The following is a 21,977-nucleotide window of genomic DNA, read 5'->3' on the forward strand; positions in this document are numbered from 1 at the left end:
GATGGATGTGGAGAATAGTGAGATTAGTGTGGAGCATGCTAATATGCGAGGGCATTTTTAGATTCAGGAAGAAGTGGCATTGGGTCTCTTAAAGAGAATTAATGTGGCTAAGTCCCCAGGGCCCAATGATATCTATCCCACGTTACTGAGAGAGATCAGAGAGGAGATTGCTGGGTCCCTGACCAAGAACTTTGTAACCCCACTGGCCACTGGAGAGGTCCAGGAGGCCTGGTGAGAAGCTAATATTGTCCCTTTGTTCAAAAAGGGAAATAGGGACAATTCAGAAACTATAGACCACTGAGTGGTTGGGAAGCTATTGGAGAGAATTTTTAGGGATAGGATTTATGGCATTTGGAAAAGCATGGCCTAATTAGGGAGAGTCAGCATGGCTTTGTGCGGGGCAACTCATGTCTTAATAACTTGATTAAATTTTTCGAGGAGATGACGAAGGTGAGGGTAGAGCAGTAGCTGTTGTCTGTGAGGATTTTAGTAAGACTTTTGATAAGGTCCCTCATGGTAGGCTCATCCAGAAGATTAAGTTGCATGGGATCTATGATGACTTGGCAGTGTGGATTCAGAATTGCCTCATCCATAGAAGACAGAGGGTAGTGGTGGAAGAGTGATCTTCTGGCTGGTAGTCCTTGAGTAGTGGTGTTCTGAGGAATCTGTACAAGGACCTCTGCTGTTTGTGATATATATAAATGACTTGGATGAAATTATAAATGGGTGGGTAGTAAGTTTTCAGATAATACAAAGACAGTGGAATTCTAACGATACAGTGGGATACAGATCAGTTGCAGATATGGGTGGAGAAATGGCAGATGAAGTTTAATCAAGGTAATGTAAGGCGCTGCACTTTGGGAGAGCAAATGTTTAGGGAAAGTAGAAAAACTTGGGTTGTTTTCGCTGAAGCAGCGAGGCTGAGGGGAAACTAGATAGAAATCTATAAAACCAAAAGCTACAAAGATAGGTTTGACAGTCAGAATCTTTTTCCCAGACTTGAAATGCCTAAAACCTTAAGATGAGGGGGGTAAGTTCAAGGGAGATGTGAGGGGCATTTTTTTTTACACAGAGAGCGGTAGCAGTCTGGAACATGGTGCCAAGGATGGTGATAGAGGCAGATACGATAGGAGCATTAAGGGCTTTTAGATAGGACAAACAACAAAGAAAATTACAGTACAGGCCTCCAAGCCTGCACCGACTTGCTGCCTGTCACAACTAAAACCCCTTACTCAGCTGGGGACCGTATCCCTCTATTCCCATCCTATTCATCAAAATGGCCTTTAAATGTCATTATATTATCTACTTCCACTACCTCACCCAGCAGTGAGCTCCAGGCACCCACCACCCTCTGTGTAAAAGCTTGCCTCAAACATCACCTTTAAACCTTGCCTCTCGCGCCTTAAACCCGTGGCCCCTGGTAACTGGCTCTTCCATCCTGGGAAAAAGCTTCTGACTGTCCACTCTGTCCGTACCCTTCATAATCTTGTAGACCCTCAACCTCCATCATTCCAGTGAGGACAACCCAAGTTTCTCCAACCTCTCCACTCAGCTAATACCCTCCATACCAGGCAACATCCTGGTAAATCTTTTCTGTACCCCTTCTCCAAAGCCACCACATCCTTCTGGTAGTGTGGCGACCAGAATTGAACACAATATTCCAAATGCGGCCTAACTAAGGTTCTATAAAGCTGCAACATTACCTACCAATTTTTAAACTCTATGCCCTGGCCAATGAAGACACGCATGCCATCTGCTTGTTGATGACCTTTTCCACCTGCGTTGCCACTTTCAATGACCTGTGTACCTGTACACACAGATCCCTCTGCCTATCAGTACTCTTAAGGGTTCTGCCATTCACTGAATATTTTCCATCTGGATTAGACCTTCCAAAATGCATTATCTCACATTTTTCTGGATTAAACTCCATCTGCCACCTCTCTGCCCAAGTCACCTACTGCTGAAGCACACCAAGTCCTCGAATTTGCAAGAGATGCTGGAGCACCCAAGATTATAAAGTGTGGAGCTGGATGAACGGGGCTGGCCGGGCAGCATCTTGGGAGCACAAAAGCTGACATTTCGGGCCTAGACCCTTCTTCAGAAAAGCTTTTGTGCTCCTGGGATGCTGCTTGGCCTGCTGTGTTCGTCCAGCTCCACACTTTGTCATGTCATGCATGATCTCAATAAAATTAATACAAAACAGTTCCCAGCCTGAGCATCAGCCATGGTTCTATCATCCAGTTTAAGCAGACAACATCATTTTGGTTCCAACCTGGACCATTATGTGTTGACTGATCTAAGTTGGCTTATGATCCAGAATGCCTCAACTCTGAAACTCTTAACCTTTTTTTCAACTTTCGGCAGCCTCTCCTCCTTGGATCATCTGTATTAACTCTTCACATCTACAACTTTTGCAGATCACTGCACCTGTCTAATTTTGACTTCTTGAGCATTCTTGATTTTAACACTATGCCATTGATGGCCTTGTTTACAGTTGACTATTTGTTTGCACTGACAAAAACAGTTTTAAGTGTACAGTAGGCACACTTGCCAGCACTTAGGGCATTTCAATGTTGTTACATTTCAGGTGTTCAACCAAGTACTTTTTAAATGTTGTGAAGCTTCCCACTTCAACTATCCTCCCAGGCTGTGCATTTCAGATTTCCACCACTCTGGGTGAAAGTAATTTCCTCAAATCTCCTCTGAGCATCCTGTCTTTAACCCACTTATTATGCTCACTTGTTATTATTTAACAGATAAAGACTACTAACCCAGATGCCGTCTTAACTACCCTATTAACCTATCCTGCCACCTTCATGGATCTATGGATAGCACCCTAAATCCTTCTGACCCTCTGAGCTTCCTAGTTTCTGCCGTTGATTGAGTACTCTGTTGTCTTGTTACTTAGAATTATAGAGTCCTGCAGCATGGAAACAGACCCTTTGGTCCAACTCATCCATACCGAACAAATATCCCATTTGCCAGCATTTGGCCCAAATCCCTTTAAACCTTACCTATCATGAACCTTTTCAAATGTCTTTTAATTGTTGTAACTGTACCGACTGCTACCATTTCCCCTGACAGCTGTTCCATATGCACACCACCCTCTCTGTGACAACGTTGCTCCTCTCTTTCAATCTCAGCTTAAAACTATGTCTCCTAGTTTTGAACTCCACACCCTAGGACAAAGAACTTGTTTATTTAGCCTATCCATGACCTTAATGATTTTATAAACCTCTACAAGATCACACTACAGTCTGTGATGCTTCAGGGGATAAAAGCCCCACCCAGGCACAGTGGCTCAGTGGTTAGCAGTGTTTCCTCACAGCACCAGGGACCCAGGTTCTGTTCCACCCTCAGGCGACTGTCTGTGTGGAGTTTGCACAGTTCTCCTCGTGTCTGCGTGGGCTTCCTCCAGGTGCTCATGTTTTCTCCAGCAGCCCAAAGATGGGTAGGTGGATTGGCTATGCTACATTGCCTAGAGATGTTTAGGTTAGGTGGGTTAGACATGGAACATGCAGGTTAGAGGAATGGGGCTGGGTGGGATGCTCTTAAGAGGGGCAGTGTGGACTTGTTGGGCCAAATGGCCTGTTTCCACACCGTTGCGATGCTGTGAAATGGAAGGATATAGTCCAAGGGTAGGTAAAAGGGATTAATTCAATTTGATGTTATGTTTGGCTGAACATCATGGGCCGAAGGGCCTGTTCCTGTGCTGTACAGTTCTATCAGTGTGGAGCTGTGATGGATTGACAAGAATGTGAGGCTGGTACAGGTTCATTGTATTGATAGTGCACGCAGTAGGAATAGAAAGAGTTGAGCTGTCCCACAATCAGTGGGTCAGATCAAATAACAAGTGCATCCAGTCTCGGATAGTGAAGACATTAAGACAGCTAAAGGGAGGAGGAGATGGTAGCGCTGTGCTAACAACACTGGGCTAGTGATTGAAAGCAGGACTAATACTCTGGGATCATGAGCTGTATCCCAGCACAGCAGTGAATTAAATCGGAAAGCAGTTAAATCTGGGATGCAAATCTCGTGGTGGCAGCAATGAAGCTATCCTGGTTCACTCATGTTCTTTAGGGAAAGAAATCTGCCATCCCCACCTGATCTTGCCTATGTGTGACTCCAGACCACAGCAATGCATGTGACTCTGAAATGGCCGAACAAGCCAAACCACTCATTTCAGGGACAGCTGGAAATGGGCAACAGATGCTAGTCCTGCCAACGATGCCCACGTCCTGTGAAAGAATAAAGAACTCTGCTGCTTTCACTTAGTGTGTGAAGTGTCTGGCCTGTCGCATTCACTGCTTCCTTGCAGCATTAAGAAATAACTAAATCTATTTGCAAATGGATGAACCAGAGAATTAGTAGGAAGAGATCAATCAGTCCCTTTGAGCCTGTCCCCTCCTTTTAATTAGATTCCTGTTGACCCCCAGTAAGTTTTCACTCCCTTTTTCAACAAGAATCTCCCTGCCTTAAAAAATTCAATAATCACCTCCATCACTCTCTGGGAAAGGTTGTTGCACAAACTGTCAACCCTTTGAGGAAAGAATGTTACTGCTCCCATCTTAAATGGGAGGCCCTTTTATTTTTCAGCTGTGTCCCATAGTTCTAGTTTTGTCACATGGGGTGACTTCCTGTCAGCAGCTGCCTGTCAAGTCAATGTTTCAATGAGATCACCCCTCATTTCTGCAAATTCCAGGGGATATTGAGGCTGCCCAGTGGCTCAGTGGTTAGTACTGCTGCCTCACAGCGCAAGGGACCCAAGTTCAATTCCACCCTCAGGCAACTGTCTGTGTGGAGTTTGCACATTCTCCCTGTGTCTGTGTGGGTTTCCTCCAGGTGCTCCGGTTTCCTCCCGCAGCCCAAAGATGTGCAGGTTAGATGGATTGACCATGCTAAATTGCCCACAGTGTTGAGGCATGTGCAGGCTAGATGGATTTACCATAGGAAATTCAGCATTATCGGGCAGGGGTGTGGGTCAGTGTGGACTCAGTGGGCTGAATGGCCTGCTTTAGGGATTTTGTGATTCTATGAAATAGGGCCCCATCAGTTCAGCCTTTCCTTATAAAGTATTCTTCAAGTCCTTCAAATGCAATTTTGTCTTCTCTTAAATAAGGAGACCAAACTGTACACAGTACTCCAGACATGGCCACACCAACCCCTGTGCAACTGTAGCAAACCTTCCATACTTTCTGTACTTCATTACCCTTATAATAAACTACAATGTTCCATTTACATTCCTAATCACTTACTGTACCTGTGAAATAACTTTGTGATTTAGTTACCAGGATACCCAGATCTGTCTGTACTGCCAAATTCTGAAAACTTTAAATCATCCCTTAATCATTCACTTATGCTCATACTATATTGTAACTTTATGCTTCTATCTTCTCAACTGGCAATGCAGTTTGTCTTTGTTTCATTGGCAAACTTGGTCTCTATCTCATAGTCTAAGTCTGAGTGCATAATAAGTACAGCAAGTAGTTAAGTCCCAAACACAGATGGCTGTGAGATTCCACCAAATCACATCCTATCTTTATTGTAACGCTGTGTCTCAGACCAATTCCACAATCAGGTCACTAATGTAACTATAATTTCATTAGCTTTTACTCAAACCTGCAATCTCTCACAAAAGGCTTTGTCAAAATGCTGAGGGCGAAGGGTTATGGACCCTGATATTTGAGCTGTTCCCATCCAGCTAGGTCTCTGCAGTCTACCCCAGAATGTAGACTACCTAAGAATGATAGTCTACCTAAGTATTATCCACAGAAATCCAAGCCAACCTCTGTCAGGTTGTTCACTGTTAGAAGAGTGGTGCCTGAGCAGGTAGTCAATGGTAGTGGTGCATTGGATGGATCTGTTCTGGGTAGTAACAAAGAAACCTACAGCACAGGAACAGGCCCTTCGGCCCTCCAAGCCTGCGCCGATCAAGATCCTCTGTCTAACCTGTCATCTATTTTCTAACGGTCTGTGTCCATTTGCTCCCTGCCCATCCATGTACCTGTCCAAATATATCTTATAAGACGCTAACGTGCCTGCGTCTACCACCTCCGCTGGCAACGCGTTCCAGGTGCCCACGACCCTCTGTGTAAAGAACTTTCCACGCATATCTCCCTTAAACTTTCCTCCTCTCACTTTGAACTCATGACCCCTAGTAATTGAGTCCCCCACTCTGGGGGGAGAAAAAGAAATAAAATTGTCCAACTCCTTGTTGAAACAAAGGTCCAATGTCTCAGGTGAGATTGAAAACCCTTGGAATAGCGCAGCACTCATACTGACTGTAACTCTGTTGGAAATGCATCATTTGTGAGCATCAAATTCAAAGAGTTAATGTAAGGACAGAGCTGACTGGGCATTGGATGGCTAAATCACATGGGGATTGTATACAAGAATATGAGAGAATGGGAGGCTCTTGTGGATTTAGTGGTAGTATCCTACCTCTGAGCCAGGAGGCCTGGGTTCAAGAACCACCTGCTCCAGAGATGTCTAATAACATCTCAGACGTACTGATTAGAAAATATGAGAGTGAGCTGTACAGTGCCAATGTGCCACTATGCAGTATCTGAATAAGCTTGGGCATTTTGCCCTGGAGCATTGGAGGCTGAGGGGTGGCCTTGTCGAGGTTTATAAAATCATGAGAGGTACGGATAGCATGAATAGCTGAGGTCTTTTTCCTAGGATGGGATAGTCAAAAACTGGAGATGAGACGGGAAAGATTTAAGAAGGACCTGAGGGCTAACTTAGACACAGAGGGTAGTGCATGTAGGGAATGAACTGCTAGAGGAAGTGGTGGAGGTGGATACAGTTAGAACATTTAAAAGGCATCTGATGGATATATGAAATAGGAAGGGTTCAGAGGGTATGGACCTAATGCTGGCAAATGGGACTAGGTCATGTTGGAATATCTTGTGTGGACGAGTTGGGTTGAAGTGTCAGTATGACACTATAACTCTATGACATGACCTAGAGAAACAAGGCATCAGAGAAATGGGTTGGAATTGTTTTTAGTGTATGATGTCTGAAACAGTGGGAAGATCCAAGGCAGCATTTGGGAGCTGAAGCTTTTATCACAGCTACCTCCACTCTGGTTTGTTTCGATGACAACTGGAAACACGGAAATGTAGAAAACAAGAACAGGAGTAGGCTGTTCTGCCCTTTGAGCTACCATTCAATATGATCATGACTGATCGCCAAACACCCCATTCCCATTTTCTGCCCCTTTCCCTTTGACCCCTTCAGCACTAAGAGCAATATCTGACTGCTTCTTGAAAGCATTCAGTAATTTGGCAGAGAATTTCATGTTTCTGACTGTCAGCATCTTGGTGGTTGGCAGAATGATGGAGAAAGATAAAATGGTAGAATTATCAATCCCTATGATCTCCCACCAATCTAATTTTTCCCCAGGAGCCTTTCCTGAGATCTGCAGTTCTTTACACAAACTGAAATAGATCTCTGAGTTCAGACAGATGAAATGGTTACATGGTTGATGTATTGAATAGCATGACTTTCGTGAAAGAAGCATGATTCCCTTTCTGGATCTAACCCAGGCTCTGGATATCCTGATCAGCACTGTGTTGTTCAGGAGCTTCAAGACCAGAATCTGGTTCATGGTTTCACTTGGAATGCTGAGCTAGTCAAAGAGGGAGACAGAAGGGTATTATGTGGGTGGTGGGGGAATCTGTGTGATCCCAGATAACTGTATCAAGAGCAGTGTCTTACAGGCACTATATCTCCCTGAGTCACTATGCTGTTCACCATCCATATAACCTAAATGACATTTGCACCTTTAAATGAAACAAAGAGCTGTGGATGTGGAGGTCTGAAACAAACAGAAAAATAAATAGCTGAAGAAACTCAGCAGGTCTGGCAGCCTCTTTGGAGAGAGGAAACAAGAGTTGATGTTTCAAGTTCAGTTGGCGTTTCTTCAGAACCAGGATATGTTCTGACAAAGAGTCACTGGATTCGAAGTGTTAACTCTGTTTCTCTCTTTCACATATGCTGCCAGAGCTCTGAATTTCTCCAGCAGTTCCTCTTTGATGCTTATACCTTGTTTATTAGAGGATGACAGAGATTATTTAATAGCTTATTTTGTATTCACAGAGCACCTGAATTCAACTTTCATCCAGTTTCTCCTGGATGTGATTGAGGAGGGTTTGTCATCTGATTCAACAGACCAACTTCCAGACTTGTTTACAAATGTCCTGCTCTCTTTCAACCTTCACATTCTTGGTAAGTACCTCCCTGGTACTGCAGAGGTAGATGGGCCGCTTCCCCTAGCACTGGGTCTATATTATTTCAATCAGAAAAGGCTTTATAACTTTTGCCTAGAGAGACATCTTTAGACATCAGAATGAGCTTCTTTACCCATTGATCTCTCTCTCTCTCTCTCTCTCACACGCACACGCGCACACTCATATTTACGTGGTGTCTTCTCCACAGACCCAATCTGTTGCCCACTGGTAACACCATACTTTATCAACATTTATCCTCAACAATTGTTGGCACTTACACCACCTGTCCCAATGTTCTTCCCCCACCTTTGCCAAAACCTTAACACCCATCATGTTCCAGATCCCAAAAACAGAAGTATTGGACTTGCTCGATATGTTTTGAAGAGGTAAGTGAAAGGCTTGATGAGGGTAACACTATTGATGTGGTGTACATGGGTTTCCAGAAGATGTTTGATACAGTGCCATGCAACTGACGTGTTGATAAAGTTTTGGGCCACAGTATGAGAGGGCCAGTAGCAATATGGATACAAAATCAGCTGAGTGATGGAAGACACAACGTAATGGTCAATGGGTACATGGAGAAGGATAGTGGACTCCCCCAGGGATCAGTATTGGAACCCATACATATTGATGATCTGGATCTTGATGTGTAGGGGGCAGTTTCAAGGTTTGCAGACGACATTGAACTTTGGAAGAATTGTAAGTTGTGGGGAGGACACTGACAAGTTGTTGGAGTGGGAAGATAGGTGGCAGATGAGGTTCAGTGCAGAGAAATGTGAGATGATGTACTTGGGTAGGAAGAACATTGAAAGATGACATTAAATGGGGGTACAGGAGCAGAGGAACCTGGGTGTATATGTGCACAGATCATTGAAGGTGGTGGACAGTGCAGGTATTTTCTTAGCCTTTATTATCTTTTTAACCCTCCTTTGTTGGATTCTGAATTTATTCCAGTCTTTAGGCCTATCACTAACTTTTGTCTCCTTACATACTTTTTCTTTCAACTTTATATTTATTTTTGTCCACTCACATGGACTTTACATCATCCAGGCCTGGATCATCTTGTGCTGCAGTCCTCAGTTCACCTCTTTATTAACAGTGCTACCTTTTCCATCTGTCTTTTTGAAAGGTCAAATATTCCTGAATATTGACTTCCCAGTTCTGTGCCTCCATTATGGCCACAACACCATATCCATTTCCCTCAGGTTTTTAATCAGCCTAACATTTCTCTGTACTGTTGCCTCTAAGCCTTGATTACTCTGTCTACTGATTTTGCCTTTGACTGTCCTTTCTTTTATTGCTATCCTTGTTTCCCTTTCCTTTGCCACCCTGCTTCAGTTCCCAGCTCCCTTGTCATTCTCGTTTAAATCCTCTTCAACCATTCAAGCAAATACTCCCTCCAGAGTATCACTGAATTTTCCTCTGGAATGAAGGGGTTGCCTTGTGATGAGACACTGAGTAAACTGGCCCCATGTTCTCTGGGCAGCAGGAGAATGACAAAGGATTTCATGCAAACATTCAAGATCCTGGAGGTGTTTGGCGAGCAGTGGATGCTCAGAGATTGCTTCTGCGATTTACAGAATATGGAACACATGGGATATAGTCTTAGGGGATGGGCCAATTCTTTTGGATGGAGAAGAGAAAAAATTGTTTCACCGAACATGTTGGGAATCTTTGGAGTTCACCAAATCCGTCATTGGATGCATTGGGACAGTCAGACTTTTGGACTTAGAGGAAATCAAGGAAATGGAGAACTGGGTAGGCCACAGCTTGGGCACATTATAGGAGGGATGTGACAGCAGCAGCGAGGATGCAGAGGAGATTTACCAGGATGTTGCCTGGGCTGGATAGATTCAGTTGAAAAGAGAGATTGGACAAACTGGGGTTGTTTTCTATAGAGAAGAGGAGATTGAGAGGAGACATGATTGATTGTAAAATTATGAGGGACATATTTAGGGCAGACAGGAAGGAACATTTCCACTTGATGGAGGGATCACCGACCCAGAGGCACAGACTTAAGGCAAGGTTTAGAGGAGATGTGAAGATAAGATTTTTCACCCAGAGGGTGGTGGGGTGGTCAAGGCAGAAAACCTCATCACGTTGAAGAAGTATTTAGTTGTGCACTTATTACACCAGAGCATACAGGGCAATGGGCCAAGTGTTGGAAAACAGGATCAGAATAGGTAAGAGGCTGTTTTTGATTGGCACAGACTCAGTGGGCTGAAGGGCCTTTTGCTGTGTTCTACACTTCTATGACTGGGACAAGATATTTTCACTGTCCCAGTGACTGGGGTCAGAAAGCCTCATACTGTCCCAGTGACTGGGGACAGAAACTCTCTCTCACTGTCCCTGTGCATGAGGACAGATACTCTGTCTCACTATCCCATTGACTGGAGACAAATACTGTTTCACTGTCCCAAAGACTGGGGATAGATACTGTCTCTCTGTTCCGGTGACAGTGGACAGATACTCTCTCTCCACTGTCCCTGTGAATGGGGACAGATATTCTCTCTCTCTCTCTGTCCCTGTGCATGGTGATAGATACTCTGTCTCACAGTTGCTGTGACTGAGGTCGGATGCTGAACAGTTTTTATTATTCCTTGAGATATGACCACCCATGTTAAGCCCAGTATTTATACCCTATTTCCTATAGGCAGCATTGAGCAGCAGGAACATGGAAACGGCCCTGCATATGGAGGGCTTTGCAGTATTCAATGCTCCCCACCACCAATGATATTGTTGCAGCAAAAGCTGAGCTCTGATGTGCCCAGTGGTGGCTGTGAGTGAAAGAGAGAACGTGGGTTGAATAGGAATTGATTACCTCCCTGGTGCATAACTGCTTGTTGCTGTATCTTTCACAGCGCAGCCTGCTGTTTCATTCTCTGCATCTAAATTGTGGTTGTTGAACAATGCTGAATTGGAGAAGGTCACCGCTTTCTTTGCAGGGGTTGACTGGTGGCAGAGTGAGGTCATGACTTCTGGATTGTTGGTTTGACACAGCAACCTGTTTTAGACCAGCAGAACACCTTCATGTCATTTTACAAAGAGGTGTGAAGTGGTGATCTTTTAAATGCTGAAAATTAGATGGGGCTGATGTTAGTGTTGTTGGAAGCCCTGTGAAACTGTAAACTCCAACATGTGATTGGAATAAAGCTGCAGCTTTTCATTAGAATGAAGGGTTGTGACTAGAATACAGTATGTGTTGCGTCAACTGCTGTTTCATGCTTTATGGCACTGAATCCAACCTGTGATAAAACACATTAGTCAAAAGTCTCAAAGTGTGAAGCTGGATGAACACAGCAGGCCAAGCAGCATCTCAGGAGCACAAAAGCTCACGTTTCAGGCCTAGACCTTTCATCAGAGAGGGGGATGGGGTGAGGGTTCTGGAATAAATAGAGAGAGAAGGGGAGGCGGACTGAAGATGGAGAGGAAAGAAGATAGGTGGAGAGGAGGGTATAGGTGGGGAGGTAGGGAGGGGATAGGTCAGTCCGGGGAAGACGAACAGGTCAAGGAGGCGGGATGAGGTAGTAGGTAGGAAATGGAGGTGCGGCTTGAGGTGGTAGGAAGGGATGGGTGAGAGGCAGGACAGGTTAGGGAGGCGGAGACAGGCTGGACTGGTTTTGGGATGCAGTGGGGGGAGGGGACGAGCTGAGATGGTTTTGTGATGCAGTGGGGGGAGGGGAAGAACTGGGCTGATTTTGGGATGCAGTGGGGGAAGGGGAGATTTTGAAGCTTGTGAAGTCCACATTGATACCATTAGGCTGTAGGGTTCCCAAGCGGAATATGAGTTGCTGTTCCTGCAACCTTCGGGTGGCATCATTGTGGCACTGCAGGAGGCCCACGATGGACATGTCATCGAAAGAATGGGAGGGGGAGTTAAAATGGTTCGCAACTGGGAGGTGCAGTTGTTTATTGCAAACCGAGTGAAAGTGTTCTGCAAAGCGGCCCCCAAGCCTCCACTTGATTTCCCCAATGTAGTGGAAGCCACACCGGGTACAATGGATACAGTATACCGCATTGGCAGATGTGCAGGTGAACATCTGCTTAGTATTTAAAGTCATCTTGGGGCCTGGGATGTGGGTGAAGGAGGAGGTGTGGGGGCGAGTGTAGCACTTCCTGCGGTTGCAGGGGAAGGTGCCGGGCGTGGTGGGGTTGGAGGGGAGCGTGGAGCGGACAAGGGAGTCACGGAGAGAGTGGTCTCTCCGGAAGGCAGACAAGGGTGGGAATGGAAAAATGGCTTGGGTCGTGGGGTCAGATTGTAGCTGGCGGAATTTTCAGAGGATGATACGTTGTTTCGGAGGTTGGTGGGGTGGTGTGTGAGAATGAAGGGGATCCTCTTGGGGCGGTTGTGGCGGGGGTGGGGTGTGAGGGATGTGTTGCGGGAAATGCGGGAGACGCGGTCAAGGGCGTTCTCGACCGCTGTGGGGGGAAAGTTGCAGTCCTTGAAGAACGTGGATATCTGGGATGTGCGGGAGTGGAATGCCTCATCCTGGGAGCAGATGTGGCGTGTGCGGGAGTGGAATGCCTCATCCTGGGAGCAGATGCAGCGTGTGCGGGAGTGGAATGCCTCATCCTGGGAGCAGATGCAGCGTGTGCGGGAGTGGAATGCCTCATCCTGGGAGCAGATCATCCTCCAACACTTCCGCCATCTACAATCTGATCATCCTCCAACACTTCCGCCATCTACAATCTGATCATCCTCCGACACTTCCGCCATCTACAATCTGACCCCACCACCCAAGCCATTTATCCATCCCCACCCTTGTCTGCCTTCCGGAGAGACCACTCTCTCCATGACTCCTTTGTCCGCTCCACACTCCCCTCCGACCCCACCACTCCCGACACCTTCCCCTTCAACCGCAGGAAATGCTACACTTGCCTCCACACCTCCTCCCTCACCCCCATCCCAGGCCCCAAGATGACTTTCCATATTAAACAGATGTTCACCTGCACATCTGCCAATGTAGTATACTATATCCATTGTACACGGTGTGGCTTCCTCTACATTGGGGAAACCAAGCGGAGGCTTGGGGACCGCTTTGCAGAACACCTCCACTCGGTTCGCAATAAACAACTACACCTCCCAGTCGCGAACCATTTTAACTCCCCCTCCCATTCCTCAGATGACATGTCCATCCTGGGCCTCCTGCAGTGCCACAATGATGCCACCCGAAGGTTGCAGGAACAGCAACTCATATTCCGCTTGGGAATCCTACAGCCAAATGGTATCAATGTGGACTTCACAAGCTTCAAAATCTACCCTTCCCCCACTGCATCCCAACACCAGCCCAGCCTGTCTCCGCCTCCCTAACCTGTTCTTCATCTCACCCATCCCTTCCTCCCACCTCAAGCCACACCTCCATTTCCTACCTACTACCTCATCCTGCCTCTTTGACCTGTCCATCTTCCTTGGACTGACTTATCCCCTCCCTACCTCCCCACCTATATGCTCCCCTCCACCTATCTTCTTTTCTCTCCATCTTCAGTCCGCCTGCCCTTCTCTCCCTATTTATTCCAGAACCCTCTCCCCATCCCCCTCTCTGATGAAGGGTCTAGGCCCGAAACATCAGCTTTTGTGCTCCTGAGATGCTGCTTGGCCTGCTGTGTTCATCCAGCTGCACAGTTTGTTATCTTGGATTCTCCAGCATCCGTTTTTACTTAGTCAAAGGTCTGTTCACTTAAAGATTTTGATATCTGCTAAATCCTGTGATCAGTTAGTGAAGCCAGTTTCTAGCCCTGCAGTTTACACTGGCAGATGGATGAGTTGTAACAGAATGTAGATCCTTAGTGTTGATTGTTTTTTAATTGGCGTGATTATCAGAGTGACTGATTCTTAGTTCATTTTTGCAATGAAATGTAATTTGGGTTCTCTGTTACAGTAATGTATCTATCTCTTTTACTGCACTAAGTATTTAACATTTCCAAGCCAACACATTTAACTGTTTCAAAACCACCGTAATCCTTCAGCACACACAACATTTTTACCGGGCCTTATTGAGGGATTTTCCTATGTTCAGAAGGGAATGGGTCAGCAGCACTTCCTGTCGGAAGATGATACGCCTCATCTTAAATTCCAGGTCAGCTGACCTTCTCTGACATCCCCACTCTAATCCAGTCAGCTTTCTTTATTACACTGACTCACTGGAAGCACCTAAGTTAAAATTTAAGCAGTCCGTTATTCTTGTTGTTCCTGCCCTGTTGCTTTACCCAATATAGAGGCACCGCTAGTTTTGACCAACAGTTGTCCAGAGTTCTAGTTTGCTTCCTTAGCCTTTTGTTTCAGCATGAATTTCACTTCCTGAAACCAGGCCTCAGTCTGAAACCTGAGGGATGGCCCCTTCCTGATTCCTGCTGAGAAGGAGCCTGTTTATCAGCTTCCAGCTCAGAAGCTACATTGCTCGCTGTGCTATTTTATGACAGGATGGGGCTTAAGTACTAAGGCCACTTGATGGACAGTCAGTAAATCACGTGCTAGTTTTGTGAAAATTTCTGTCTTTTATTTTAACAGTGGTGAATATTGACTAACAGTGAGCTGTAGCAATCTGTTGCTGTCTCACAAGGTGGTGCTGTTATATTTTCCCATTTGTACTTTCACAACACTTTGTGGAGGAAAGGCATAATAAACCGATTGCAGTTGCATATTAATTTCTTGGCTCTGTATTTAATGCATCCGCTATTTTATTTGAAAGCCTCAGACTTTCAAAAAAAGGAGGCCCTTCACCCCAGCTCAGAGTGGATATTTTTTGCTGTGGGCTAAATCACTAAGTTGTCTGATTATTCACTCGGAGCACAAATATCTCATCTTCCCTGGAGGGGTCAGTGCCATTTTACCAACTAGGCAACAATGTGGAGCCTCTCTGTGATCCCTAGCAGTTTCTGATGGTTACTTTTCAAACTTAATTGAGGCAAAACTCTGGGTGAAACCATTTTTTAAAAATATGTCCACAACAGGCGGTGTGCAAGTCGAAGAAATAACAAGAGTGACGGTTGGTTGCACACCAGTTGTACCTCTTGTTGTTCTGTAATCTTATAGAACATAGAACAGTATTGTACAAGAACAGGCCCTTCGGCCCACAGTGCTGTGCCAAACATGGAAGACCCAGCCTGTCCAACCTCTCCTTATAACTCAACTGATCCATTCCCGGCAACATCCTGGTAAATCCCTTCTGAACTGTCTTCAGATTAACAATGCCCTTCCTATAACAAGGAGAACAGACCAGACAAGGCATATGCTGCCCTTCACATCTCCTTTGAACTTTTCCCCCTCTTACCTTAAAGGCATGCCCCCTAGTTTTAGACATTTCAACTCTGGGGCAAAGATTCTGATCATCAGCCCTATCTATGCTTCTGATAATTTTATGGATTTCTATCAAGCCTCCCCACAGCCTCCATTGCTCCAGAGAAAACAACCTGAGTTCTTTCTATCCTCTCCTTATAGTTCTTATCCTCTAATCCAGGCAATATCCTGATAAACCTCTTCTGCACCCTCTCCAAAGTCTCCACATCCTTCCTATAATGTGGCAACCAGAATTGAACACAATACTCTAAGTGCGGCCTCACCAAAGTCCTAAAAAGCTACAATATGACATCCTGAATCTGGTACTCACTGCCCCAATCAATAAAGGCAAGCATGCCATACGCCCTACCTACTTGTGCAGCCACTTTCAGGGAGCTATGGACTTGAACCCCGAGATCCCTCCGTAAATCAATGCTGTTCAGGGTCCTGCCATTAACTGTATACTTTTCCTTAACATTTGATCTCCCAAGTACGACACTTGCCTGGATTAAACTCCATCTGGTATTTCACCACTAATATATACAACTGATCTATATCTTGATGTATCATTCGACAACCTTCTCCACAATCCACAACTGCCCCAATCTTTGTGTCATCTGAAAACTTACTAACCTACATTTTCATCCAAGTCATTTGTACACACCCGAGGTCTCAATACGGATCCCTGCAGAACACCACTAATCACAGACCTCCAGCCAGAAAAACACCCTTCCACCACTATCATCTGCCTTTTATGGGCAAACCAATTCTGAATCCACACAGCCAACTTACTTTGGATCCCATGCATTTTCAGGAATCATTTCAAGCAGTAGCCTCTTTTCTCATCTTGATTGGAATTTTTTTGCAAAGTAGACTTCTGTTTTAAAACTATAAGACTGAAAGCGTCTGATCTCTGTTTTGTTGCAATAGGAAGTGTACAATCCAATTACTAGCCACTGTCAGAATCAGAAAAGTGTCTTTCCTCATCTTAATGTGAGTTTTGAAAATTAATGGAGACTCTGCTTTGTTCTGTTTTTCATGCTGTTTAGTAATTAGAATGTTTGGTTTTCTGCAAAAGATAATCACAAAATTTGAACTGTTTACTAGATATCCACGAGAAGCTCACAAAGTTGTTGGACATGTTTTCTAATTCACCTGATACTGTCTGACCCTCCCTGCAGCTAAGCGCCAGGAACCTGTCAATAAAAAGAATCTCACTTTATATCTCGCGTTTCATGCTAGTGATTTAGACCTTTACAACTGTGATGTCCAAGCTTAAGGATCTGTACAAACAAGGCATAATGTTTGACTACTCAACCCACTGCAGCAAAATGTAGTCAGCAGAAGCTGAGCTGCAAAGGTGCTCACCATTCACTGAGTCCATGGGTGCTGTGAAGTTGGTGTTAATCTGAACCAAACATAGAGCCCAATCAGTGTATCCAGTTCCAGATCAGATCTGATGGACTGAGACCTGTTTGTTATCCCAAACATTGTGCTAACAATATAATTGACTGTTACAGTGCCTACCAGCAACATCATCATGAGGACACTAGCCAAACGGGAAAACGTGAAAGTGTTCACAGAGAAACTGCTGTTACTGCTAAACCGGGCAGGTGAGTATCTCGTGGATGGCTGGGATGTGTTTTTAGTTTGCTGTGAGTTTGACCAGTGTTTCCTGCTCCAGTCAGCACTGCTCCTATTGTATTGTCAGTGCTGTACAGCTCTCCTGTAAACAGGTATGAGTAATATTATCGTGTCTAAAGTTCAGTCCATCAGCAGAACAAAGAGCGGATTTGGTGGCTGTGACCTCCCGGGTCCTCATGTAGCTGATTTCAGCAACATAGGCAACCACAGAGTTCACCAATGACAGCCTGGGGCGTCTGTGGGGCCAGAGTGCTCTGGGATAGGGGACATGGAGGGTGATGGGTCAGAGTGTCCTGGGGTAGGGGACATGGAGGGTGAAGGGTCAGAGTGTCCTGGGGTAGGGGACATGGAGGGTGAGGGGTCAGAGTGTCTTGGGGTAGAGGACATGGAGGGTGAGGGGTCAGAGTGTCTTGGGGTAGAGGACATGGAAGGTGAGGGGCCAGAGTGCCCTAGGGAACGAGACACAGAGAGTGAGGAGTCAGAATGTCCTGGGGTAGGGAGCACAGAAGGTGAGGGGTCATATTTATCTGTGGTAGGGGTGGGGAAGGTGAGGGGTCAGAGTGCCCTAGGGTAGGGTGTATGGAGGCTGAGGGGTCAGGGTGTCCTGGGGTAGAGGACACAGAGGGTCAGGGTTCAGTGTATCCTGAGGTAGAATATATGGAGGGGAAAGTCAGTAAACAGACCCTGACTTTCGTGGATGACGGGTGAGGTAGAAGTGATGATTAAAAAAAGAACATGGGCTCAGGATAGATGTGAGGTCAAAAATACATTTGAGAACAGGGCTGAATTTAGAAGATTCAGACTGAAGATGCTTAGCAAAATTTGGAGAGAGGCTGCAAGCTGACGTGAAGAGGAATTCCAAAGTATTTTATATGGAAATACATAGTACTAGGGTGATGAAAGGGGGAGTGGACTAGTTCAGGACTAAAATGGAGTTTGACATGGGGCAGCTGAGGACATGACTGAGTGTTTGGTTCTATCGTTCCTACAGTAGAGAATGATAGTCAGCCCACAGTGAATGAGGAGGAGTATGAATCAGTAGCCAGGGTTACTGTTAGTGAGACACAGCACGAATGGAAATTACAGACTCGGAATATTTTTCTGTCCTCCTTAGACTAAGAGGTAAAGGTGAGGGACTGGATGTTGGTAAATGTTACGTTGTTATTGCAAGGATAAGCCCAGCAACCAACCCTTTTAACTGCAATGGTTCACAAATTTCTAGGAAAAGAAATTTGAGACAAAATTATTAGTCATACGGATCAGTGTGGGTTCATCCCAGAAGGTTGATTGAAGGGAGTTTTCTGATGAGTTAAGAGAGAGGGTTGACCAGGTGTAGAGACAACGACCAAAAGGTATTTGACACAGTGTCACAGAGAAAGTTAGAGCCCATGGAATAAAAAGAACAACAGCTACACAGATACAGAATCCGATTATATCCCCTCGTGGTGTACGTGGACGTCCCCTCACCGTGTACACAGACCCCTCCCCCCAACATGTACACTTGCCCTTCCTCACAGTGTCTGCTGACCAACCTCCCCTCACAGTGCATGCTATCCCCTCCCGTTCACTGTTAATGCTGACCTCTCCTACTCATGGTGTACACTTCCCTCTCCCTTCACTCTGTACACTAAACCCCACGCACCCCCCGCCCAACTTCATTGTGAAGCCTGGGCCCCTCACTGAGCCATCCCCTTCGACCACCATGTGCACTGTTTCCTGCTCCCTTCTGTCCCCTCCAGCCCCTCCTCAGTGCTGCCTCCTCACCATTGTCCGGGAGCAGTGTATGCTTTAACGTTGTTGAGATTTGTAACTCGGGTTGTGGATGAAATTGTAGACTTGCACGCCGAGTTGGTGGGTTTGGTTGCAAACATTTCGTCGTCCTGCCAGGTAACATCGTCAGTGTGCCTCGAGTGAAGCGTTGGTGTTCCGTCCCCCTTGTTATTTAACCCGAGGCACATAAATGCAGTCAAACACACCGGCTCAGTGAGCAAGTCTACAATCTCGGCAGTGTATGCTGTCAGTGAATGCTGGGCAGATCTAAGGGAGTTCCTGAGAACAACACGGAGCAGTGAACCTGAGAATGAGGGCTTACTCGCTGTCTTTCATTCAGAATCACCTGTTAACCTACAGCAGGAAGTTAGAGACACAGTGACACACAGTATTTACTGATAAAGCTTTCCTCCTGCCTCGTGTTTGATCCAGCATCTTTATAATGCCTCCCTCATTACTTTAATGAACATTACCCTTTCACCTCTGTGTGCCTCAGATGACCCGGTGAATATTTTCAAGCACCAGCCCCAACCACCACACTCAGTGTTGAAGTTCCTGCAGGATGTTTTTGCGGACAAAGACACGGCAAGGATCTTTTACCGCACTGACCTAATGGTGATGATCGATATCATCGTGCGTCAGATCTCTGACCTCTCGCCAGGGGAAAAGGTAAGAACACTGCAGCATGACCATAAGCGGACTCATCACCCACTCCACCTGAACGCTGCCGGGCCCATTTCAATACAGCTTCGATAGGTTCACGACAGACCTACTAGGTTCAATTAAAGCAATGACTGCGGGTGCTAAAGTCTGAAACAAAAGCAGGAATTGTTGGACAGGCTTGACAGGTCTGCAAGCATTTGTCGGCATGGTGGCTCAGCTTCACAGCGCCAGGGACCCGGGTTCAATTCCAGCCTCAGGCTGTGGAGTTTGCACATTCTCCCTGTGTCTGCATGGGTTTCCTCTGGATGCTGTGGTTTCCTCCCATAGTCCAAAGGTGTGTAGGCCAAGTGGATTGGCCATGCTAAATTGTCTGTAGTGTTCAGGGATATGTAATTTAGGTGGGTTAGCCATAGAAAATGCAGGGTTTCAGGTTTAAGGAAGGGGAACAGGGTGAGATGCTCTTCAGAGGGGCGATACGGATTTGTTCGGCCAAATGGCCTGTTACCACACCGTAGACATTCTGTGATCTCTGGAGAGAAAGCAGTGACTCCTCTTCAGAGTATTAAAGAGCTGCAGAAACAGCAATTTCTGTTTTTGTTTCACAGAACATAGAACAATACAGCGCAGAACAGGCCCTTCGACCCTTGATGTTGCGCCGACCTGTGAACTAATCTAAGCCCCTCCCCCTACACTATCCCATCATCATCCATATGCTTATCCAAGGACTGTTTAAATGCCCCTAATGTGGCTGAGTTAATTACATTGGCAGGCAGGGCATTCCCACTTACCACTCTGAGTAAAGAACCTGCCTCTGACATCTGTCTTAAATCTATCACCCCTCAATTTGTAGCTGTGCCCCCTTGTACAAGCTGACATCATCATCGTAGGAAAAAGACTCTCACTGTCCACCCTATCTAATCCTCTGGTCATCTTGTATGTCTCTATTAAATCCCCTCTTAGCCGTCTTCTCTCCAATGAGAACAGACCTAAGTCCCTCAGCCTTTCCTCATAAGACCTTCGTTGCAGACCAGGCAACATCCTGGTAAATCTCCTCTGCACCTTTTCCAATGCTTCCACATCCTTCCTATAATGGGGCGACCAGAACTGTACACAATATTCCAAGTGAGGCCTCATTAGCGTTTTGTACAGTTGCAGCATGACATCACGGCTCCGGAACTCAATCCCTCTACCAATAAAACCTAACACGCCGTAAACCTCCTTAACAGCACTATCAACCTGGGTGGCAACTTTCAGGGATCTTGTACATGGACACCAAGATTCCTCTGCACATCCACACTACCAAGAATCTTTCCATTGACCCAGTATTCTGCCTTCCTATTATTCTTCCCAAAGTGAATCAGCTCACATTGAACTCCATTTGCCACCTTTCAGTCCAATTCTGCAGTTTATCCAGGTCTGTCTGCAACCTGCAACATTCTTCCACACTATCCACCACTCCACCGACTTTAGTGTCATCCGCAAACTTACTAACCCATCCACCTATGCCTGCGCCCAAGTCACTTATAAAAATGACAAACAGCAGTGGTCCCAAAACAGATCCTTGAGGCACACCACTAGTAACCAGACTCCAGGCTGAATATTTTCCATCAACCACCACTCGTTGCCTTCTTACAGAAAGCCAGTTTCTAATCCGCACTGCTAAATCTCCCTCAATCCAATGCCTCCGTATTTTCTCCAATAGCCGACCATGTGGAATCTTATCAAAGGCTTTACTGAAGTCCATGTACACGACGTCAACTGCCCTACCCTCATCGACATGGTCACCACCTCAAAAAACCCAATAAGGTTTGTGAGACACAACCTGCCCTTGATGAATCCATGTTGACTATCTCCAATCAAATTGCTGCTTACTAGATGATTATAAACCCTATCTCTTATAATCCTTTCCAAAACCTTTCCTAAAACAGACGTAAGGCTCACTGATCTATAATTACCTGGGTCATCTCTACTGCCTTTCTTGGTCAGAGGAGGTACAAGGACTATGCTCGGGTGGATACGAATTGTCCGGGTTTGTAAACAAAACAGCCATGATGTAAGTGAAGCAACATGCCAGGTTAAAGGAGTTTCAGTTTGTACCTAATTGGGTACTTCTTATCACAGACATTACCATACAACCCATACAGTGTGGAAGCAGGCCATCTGGCCCATTGAGTCCACACGACACTCCAAATTCCATCCTAGCCAGACCTACACTCCGCCCTATCCCTCTAATCTGCCTCTCTTTCTTAAAATTTTCTTAAGCTGTGAATTTAGAATTCAGACCTTTTGGTCCTTGGTGGCAAATTCAGTTGAATGAATGATCAAGGTTCCGATGTTGAGTACTGGAGCGGCATAGTTTATCAGGTCTCACTTCAATCTGTTCTTTGCCT

At 45.7% G+C, this 21,977-nt stretch overlaps 1 protein-coding gene across 4 annotated transcripts in view; it reads left to right on the top strand.

Moving 5' to 3' along the window:
• The window catches only part of LOC125460239 (NCK-interacting protein with SH3 domain-like), a 181,855-nt gene that overhangs the window by 150,870 nt on the left and 9,008 nt on the right, over nt 1–21,977 (top strand). For all 4 annotated transcript variants that reach the window (XM_048547446.2, XM_048547447.2, XM_059649545.1 and 1 more), the window contains 3 exons: nt 8,104–8,232; nt 17,031–17,123; nt 19,421–19,593. In XM_048547446.2, coding sequence (XP_048403403.1) covers nt 8,104–8,232; nt 17,031–17,123; nt 19,421–19,593 — 395 coding nt within the window. The remainder of the gene's footprint in view (nt 1–8,103; nt 8,233–17,030; nt 17,124–19,420; nt 19,594–21,977) is intronic.

This window comes from Stegostoma tigrinum, chromosome 11 (genome assembly GCF_030684315.1).
Source record: "Stegostoma tigrinum isolate sSteTig4 chromosome 11, sSteTig4.hap1, whole genome shotgun sequence".
Taxonomy (NCBI): domain Eukaryota; kingdom Metazoa; phylum Chordata; class Chondrichthyes; order Orectolobiformes; family Stegostomatidae; genus Stegostoma; species Stegostoma tigrinum.